At 44.3% G+C, this 7395-nt stretch overlaps 2 protein-coding genes across 2 annotated transcripts; both read right to left on the bottom strand.

Moving 5' to 3' along the window:
• Positions 1-344: 344 nt before the first annotated feature.
• K444DRAFT_659044 (uncharacterized protein) lies at positions 345-1979 on the bottom strand (the record flags this gene model as incomplete). The annotated part of the gene is made up of 1 exon (XM_024886326.1): positions 345-1979. One exon carries the CDS (start codon positions 1977-1979, stop codon positions 345-347), a length of 1635 nt encoding a protein of 544 aa, XP_024743736.1.
• A 1758-nt stretch (positions 1980-3737) lies between these two features.
• Positions 3738-5701, bottom strand: K444DRAFT_649777 (putative aldehyde dehydrogenase). Its single transcript, XM_024885602.1, has 5 exons — positions 5212-5701; positions 4651-5157; positions 4567-4599; positions 4210-4513; positions 3738-4152 (listed from the first exon to the last, which is right to left on the bottom strand). The coding sequence occupies exons 1-5, from the start codon at positions 5581-5583 to the stop codon at positions 3860-3862; spliced, it is 1509 nt and encodes a 502-aa protein (XP_024743735.1). The 5' UTR covers positions 5584-5701; the 3' UTR covers positions 3738-3859.
• Between the last annotated feature and the right edge of the window lie 1694 nt (positions 5702-7395).

The following is a 7395-nucleotide window of genomic DNA, read 5'->3' as shown; positions in this document are numbered from 1 at the left end:
GATGGCTCGTACAAGACCATTGTAGAGAAGAATTCGACGGGACCAGGTTGAGCAATATCGCGGAGAAGCTCATTGGCTATGATCTGGCAGTTATTTGTCAACGGATGATATACCTCACCGTCTCGGGCTTTCATTCTTCGGATTACGTCTTCCCCTATTCAAACATAGTTAGAATTAGGTTTTTCGGGCATAGAATAAAAGCAGAAGTTTCAAATTCACCATACCTGCAATTTGAATTGCTCTATCATTGAATCTTGTCTTTCCAACGAGATATGCCTCCCAAATGACCTCTCGATCAAGATTGAGTGTTCTCGCTTATTTATGATCTTGATCCTGCCATGCAATCATCCTGTTTTTTGGTAACAAATGGTCCCATTGATATAGCCATTGAGTTCGTGTTCGAGTCCACCAACCATTACGGCCCAATGGTATGTAGGATTCGGAAATGGTTTATCTTTGTATGGGCCTGGCCTGTGCTTGGCGTCTTCGGCAACGTCCTTGAGAAATGTAAAGATATCAAAGGAAGCTTCATTTAGATGGAAAGGAAGCTTGTGTGTCCCAATGTAGACTGGACGTTCTTCGCAGTCCTTTTTCGATACCATATTCGAGGGATGAGCCATGTCTGGTGCTTTACCCACATCGTATGGATCCCAAAGAGAGTGGAAAAGGGAGTCGGTAGCAGCCCAAGGAGTTTGCAAAGATATTGGAACGACCTCTGGCTTCTCGAGGTCCACCAGCTGCTTCATGGGAGGATGACATTCAGCGGTACCAGCTAGGAGAGAACAATCGTCTGGCGATATACCCCACAACTCCATCTCTCCAACATCTCTTGAAATCAAAGCAATGCGACTGCCTTTATGAACAGAGTTTGCTGGAGCTAGCGGATTATGCACAATACCACCTGTATCAGGCTTGTTGCTCTCAACTGCCATTTGGGAACCAGTCACTGACCCGTCGGGCATCGTCCAATACACGTCGTAAAGTTTTTTGGTGCGACGCGCAGCACATATGCCGATGTTTTCGTAACTGGTTTGGCCACTGATCTTGTAAGGGTGATCTGCTCCTGGGTATAGTGGGTGTCTATGCCAGTCTATGCGAGAACATTCTTCTGATTCGATGGCTTGGCCGATGTACAAAGCTACGCTGCCTTCTGGTGTGATAACAGATACATGTGCTTTCAGCACAATTCGAGATTCTTCCTCAGCAGTATCAATGCATACTGCTGCAATAGTTCGCGGTCCAACCGCAGCTTTTGAGCCCTCGATGACCCCAGACAATCCTCTACCGAGAGTTCTGTATCGAAGATACCACAAGATGTTGCCATTGGCTCCAACATAAAACAACCATGTGACTAAATTCCCCGAATGCCAAGTCGTCGCAAGAGTAAGAGGGCTGTTCTTGTGGGCGTCGTTCAAGATGGGTGAGAGCAAATCATTGAAAAGTTCATCTGGATTCCAGTAGCAGCGTCGGATTGCATATTGGTCGGTGAAAAAGACCTCCAATCCGGCCATTGTTGTCTTATTCGAGGGTACATCTCCTTCTTTGGTAGTCATATGGCAAATTAAACCATTTCCCTGGAGAAGGTCTTTGGGCCTAAATTGACCTGTTGGCGAAAATTCAAGTGGAGACTGAAATTCAGTAACTGTCGACGTTTTTTCCGCAATTTCGCACATTGCAAGCTTTCCACTATCCTTTTGTACCCACAAGAGATCATAGTACATGGCCAACGTCGCATCTCTGGGCGCCGCTGCAAGGGGAGTCGATGGAGATGCTGAGCCTGGACCTCTGACTTCCCAACGCTTCCAGCGTCCTCCGTCGGTCCATGTTCGAAGTTGGATAGAGTCGTCGTACGCAATGAAGAAAACGCCAAGGATTTTACCACGACTGCTAAAAGTGGTCAAGAAACTGTTGGCCGCGGGCTTTGGAAGAGCTTTGAGAGGTTTACTCCCATCGTCAATTTTGAACCTTTGCCAAACCATTGTGCATTGTTGGTGAAGCTTGTAGGTAGTTCAGCAACAGAGATGTCCCAGGACGCGTGCCTTTTATGTTGCTCATTTTCTGCTCTCAACGGCTTGTTTTCAGCTTCCATGGTTCGGGTTTACCGCTCTTCAGCTGCGCTTTAGTTTGATAAGAGGGTGAAGCTGCAGGGCTCAACAAAAAGTGGGGGACTCAACCGAAAACGCAATAAAGGAATTAAAATTGTGGGCACTGAACGAAGATGGAAGTTGTTTCCTGCCATCTCTCACTCCATTGGACGAATGCCAAGACCCGTGATCATTGCATTGATTAAACTTAACGAAAACGACGATTCATGTTCAGCTCGCTCAGCTTTGCTCGTTTGGCGGCTGGAGAGGTAGCTGGCACTGCCTCTCTGGTGAGCACCTGCTGTGCATACTCTTCTCATGGCCAGAGTCGAGGAAGACGGCTTGTGCTGGTAGGTTCGAATCCTGCGGCTGCCAACCCATCATGCTCAAGATAACAGCGCGGCCAGTAGGAGGATGGATTTGGGAGTAGCGACAGCAACCTCGAAAGCGACTGCGACTCGATCTCGGATTCTCCTTAGGGCCTGACAGTTCACGCGCGGGCGGCTCCGGCCATAGTGGCAGATGGGATTGTGCTGGGGAGCGATCACGGGCGGTGATCGCATTGGCGGAAGGTGACTACAATGAAGCGTTCTTGCAAGCCGGTAGCAACTCCTCAGGCTTTTCCTACCTCAACAGGGAAAATGTAAAACGACACCCCCCGGTGTCGATTAGACAAATCAATGGATTTTAGAGTTTTAATAATGCTTAATTAGTTACTTGTACTTACTTAAGTCCTTCTCTCGAATCAGAATTCCTAATAGGTATAAGGGAAGTTTATATATAAGAGCTCTAATTTGGGGCGTGAAACAGGCAAGGCGATAATGGCGCACGAGGTAAATTAGTTCCAGGCGCTTGATCACTAAATTTTCGGGCTCTCATAGTACCCTAAAAATTCCGACTTTCCTTACCTTCTTTTTAAAAATAATAAAAAATCTACTAATTATTATATAATAAAAATCTTATATCCTATTAGTTTATAATCTGGCTTTCTATAATATAAAAAATAATTAAATTATAATAATTCTTTATATAGTAAATTAAACTTAAAGGAAAACTAGATTTTTTGGTGTTCCTCTCTACTTTAGGTTAGTCCGGCCCCCAATCGACACTCCAGGGGGGAGAGAAGGGGGGGTCTTTTTACATTTCCCCCCAAAGCTGGGCCATTCCGGCATAGCTGTCCCAACGGACGGCTGGAACCGTGTATGAACAAATCAATCAAACAATCTACTGTGCTTGTCATCGTCGCGCTCGCTTCGACCTCCCCGCTGCTGTGCTTTTCTCGCCATGCCACTCCGTAATCGTGCGCTCGTCGTTATGCCCTTGCCATAGTGATCTGGTGGCCGTTCCCACCATCGCCGTTGTCGTTAGCGTTATCAGCAGAAAGAACGGATCGACTTAAATATACAGTATTCACCAAAGGCTCAGAAGTAGACGCCAGAACGCTTAACTCGTCAGCAGCTGTCGGCTCCATCTTGCAAGGACTCTCCCCTGCAGAGTCTCGATGGAGAGAACGTGTTTAGGGGAGTCTCGCTTATTTACCCCGCCCCCAAGCATACATATATGGGAAGCGCATCTTTTGATTTCAACTTTAGATTGAACACTCTCAGGAGTTGTTTCAATTTGAATATCGAAGCCAAGGGCTTTCAATGGGAGACGAATAGTAAGTAGGGCAACGATTTCAAGACCGTAGGAGAGTGATAACTTTGAAGATATGTCATCAAAGTCCTCCCATCATGTTTTACATCAAATACCCGTACTCCCTTATAAATCCTTGCCTAGAGATTGCTCTTACGAAGATACAAAGTCTGGGAGTTGCAGTACGACTTGAGCCCCGCCAGTCCCTGTTCAACGCCAATGCCCGATTGCTTATGACCACCAAATGGGATATTTGGGTACATTTCAAAATGGCAGTTAACCCAGACAGTTCCAGCCTCGATTTGCTGTGCAATGTTATTTGTCCTCTTGATATCCTTTGACCAAACTGAAGCCCCGAGCCCATAGAACGTATTGTTAGCCTTGTCAATGGCTTCTTCGTCGTTCGCAAAGCTGAGAAGGGGAACAATGGGACCTAAATTCCAACCGTGTCAATTGAGTGTCAGATCACAAGGACCAAACATATGCTTACCGAACGGTTCTTCAAGAACAAGACGCGAGTCCTCGGCGGGTCTATCAATGATGGTTGGCGTGATGAAGTAACCTTTTCCACCGGGGTTCTTCCCACCGACTGCAACCGTCATGCCTTCTTTCTCGATGTCTGCGAAAAATCCTTTCACTTTTTCAAATTGCATTGAGTTCTGAATGGGACCTAGGAAAACGCCTTCTTCGTTGCCCTCTCCTACTTTGAGAAGTTTGGTGTGCTTGACAAGAGCATTGCGGAATTCATCGATGATCTTTTCATGAACGAGGATGCGCTTAATTGCAAAGCAAATCTAAAACTCGTCAACAAAGACATGTGATCTCCCATAAATCACAAAGCACTAACCTGCCCCGAATTTAGGAAAGCGAAAGTAGCAATCTACCTCGTAAGTTAATACATGTACTCAAGTACGGGGATTATATACTCTACCTTGGAAGCAACGTCGTCAATGTCAATATCATCGCAAATTATCGCAGGATCTTTACCACCAAGTTCAAGAGTAACACGCTTCAATGTCTTACTCGCAGACTCCATAACCTTCTTCCCAGTGGCCGTCGAACCAGTGAAGCTAATCTTTGCAGGTATAGGATGAGCCGTGAGCCAGATCCCCAAATTATCATCCCCTGACAGTGCCTGGAGCACACCAGGAGGAAAGTACCTCTGTCCCAATTCAACCAACTTCAGTCCCCCTGCGGGAGTGAAAGGCGACGGCTTGATGATGATCGGATTTCCTGTGACGACGGCGGCGGCGATCTTGCCTACTGCTAGCAGGATGGGGAAATTCCATGGTACTATACCTACTGCGACTCCGAGTGGTGTGTACCGGACAACGATCTCTTTATCACCAGCATCAGTCTTCTCAACTGGAAGTTCAAATGAGGCAGTTGCTCGTATCCATGCCACTGCAATGTCGATCTCCATGCGTGCGAATTGTATCTGTGCCCGCATTAGCGAAGATGGAAAATAAACTCAAGCGTCCTGGAGGCTTGCCGGTTTCCCCTGTTCTTGGGTCAGGAATTTAGAAAATGCTTCCTTTTCAGCTTCTAAGCCGTCAGCGAATGCTAGGACTGCTTTCTGGCGCGCAGCGTATGGTTCTGCTGCCCATGGTTTGAAAGCTTTCTGGGCAGCGGACATGGCCTTGTCGACATCGTCTTTTGATGCTATTGGGACGGAGGGATTGCTTTGCTCTGTTGCAGGGTTGATGCCGCAGCGGGTCTCTTTTGTTGTTTCTAGCTTTCCGTCGATAATGTTGGAGAAGTTTGTCCATGTTAGTGGCGCGTGCTTGAAGTCAGAACGGCCGTTATTAAGTCCCGTCGTGCCGGAGGCAGTATGTCCGTCTGAGATAACTGCTGAAGGGCTCATGGCGGCAGTGTGTGGTGTGGTGAGGGAGGATTTTTGTGATTGTGGGAATGAGTTTGAGCGAGGTATATCTGGGGTATATAAACCGTGGCTCAACTTTGATTTCGGACGCTGGCTCGAGAAGTCGGACGCGTGTCCATAACTTTGTTTGCCATTAGCCGATTGGAGCATGTGGCCTTTCAGGTGTCGTCCAATGAATTGAGGCTGACTATTAATTCAATACACCCCAGCATGTGAATGATCTAGTTAAGGTTAAGGGGCCCTAGCTGAAATTTGGAAAGGCCGAGAGTCAGGAAATAGGGATTAGGCGATTAGTTGTTTTTGCGCGTTTTCGTTTATGAATTTAAGATGCGAAACTGACTCGGAATACTTGTGTCAGCAATCTGCCCCTTTCCCCGAAAAAATAGGTGAGTAGTGAATCGCGTTTAGAAAAGACAAAGAAGGATAAAGAGGATACAGAGTGTCCAATGATGCTTTCCTGTTCAAGAGTGTAGGCACGGGATGCCTTGAGGAAACGATACACATACATAGTCTCTCCCTAGGGTGCCACAAGAAGCACTGAAAATGGCCATTTGGCCGGGGCCCCCCCAATTCTGGAACTGCGGGGTTAATTGCTAGTGGAGCTAATCGTTCGGCGGTTCCCACCTACAATTCGCCTAGTACGCCTTGTAGGTGAGGGATAGCGATACGCACAGAATAGCGATATGCAAATTTTTTACCAAAATCTACTATTATTTGCCTTAAACCCCACATATCACTCCCATAAATTATGGAAAGTATAGCATATTTGAGCCTTTATCTTCTAATAGTTCTCTGGAAATAATACCATTATCTGTCAATACTTTTTCCTCTATAGTTTGGCTAATCGGGCGTTTCGTATATTAACTACTTTGGCCTTATCCTTGTTATCTGCCGTAATATCTGCTTATCCTTAATATATATAAATTTCTTTATACTTTTGAATAATCCTTCCATTATCCCTATTATTCCTCTTCTCCCTTTCTTGCTCTATAAGGCTCAAATCATGGACTCTTTGCTTTACTAAAGTACCGGATAGTATAAATTACTCTACTATACTCTTAACCTTTTCTTATATATGCTTTATAAATAGTATAATTAGTATACCATTTATTACTACCTCTATTTGCTTTTTTATATATATAATATTCTTCTTTCATATACGAATTATTAATAGCGTAGCCCAATTAGCCTAATTCTCGGCAGGAGAAGGAATGCGGGGTGGCGGGGTAATAAATACGAGAGGAGTGGAGGGAAGAATTAGTAAAGATTATTGAATTAGAAAGATTAGAGAAGATAGTATACGAGCTTATTATCTTATTTACTTCTAAAGTTACTTATATTCCTTTATTTTTAAGAGTACTACTTCTGGTTCGAGAGGAATTAGCCCTATTTTCTTAAAGAAATTTCGTATAATTATATGGCTATTAAATACCTTATCCTAAAATCTCTGGAATATTGCAAAAAACGCCTTTTTGTCTATTATTCCTATACTTATAAAGATCTTTTAATATAATTCGACTTGGAACCAATATTTTAAAGCTTGGAAAACGGCTATATTAAGAGGTTAGAAAAGGTAAGTGGTATATATAAGAAGCTTGAATAGTTATATATAATATTTCTAATAATAGTCTAGGAATTCGCAACTAATATAAGAGCTATAGCTATCGAAAATCAAGATATAATATCTACCGGATTTAGAAAAGAAACAGAATCTATTAAAATACTTAATATAGTATATTCCAAGCCAATAATTAGTAAATCCTATAGGAGATTATATAAAAAGTATATTCTCGT

This window comes from Hyaloscypha bicolor, assembly GCF_002865645.1.
Source record: "Hyaloscypha bicolor E unplaced genomic scaffold K444scaffold_13, whole genome shotgun sequence".
In the NCBI taxonomy this organism is placed as follows: domain Eukaryota; kingdom Fungi; phylum Ascomycota; class Leotiomycetes; order Helotiales; family Hyaloscyphaceae; genus Hyaloscypha; species Hyaloscypha bicolor.
The sequence above is the reverse complement of the archived record's forward strand: the minus strand, read 5'-3'. Positions and strand labels throughout refer to the sequence as shown.

Bases quoted from the DNA above. Each gene is read 5' to 3' on its own strand.
- K444DRAFT_649777 (XM_024885602.1), bottom strand. From the start codon at position 5,583: ATGAGCCCTTCAGCAGTTATCTCAGACGGACATACTGCCTCCGGCACG. The intron at 4,514-4,566 runs GTTAGTGCTTTG...GACGAGTTTTAG, and splicing joins CTTTCCTAAATTCGGGGCAG to ATTTGCTTTGCAATTAAGCG. The intron at 4,153-4,209 runs GTAAGCATATGT...GTTGGAATTTAG, and splicing joins TGTTCTTGAAGAACCGTTCG to GTCCCATTGTTCCCCTTCTC.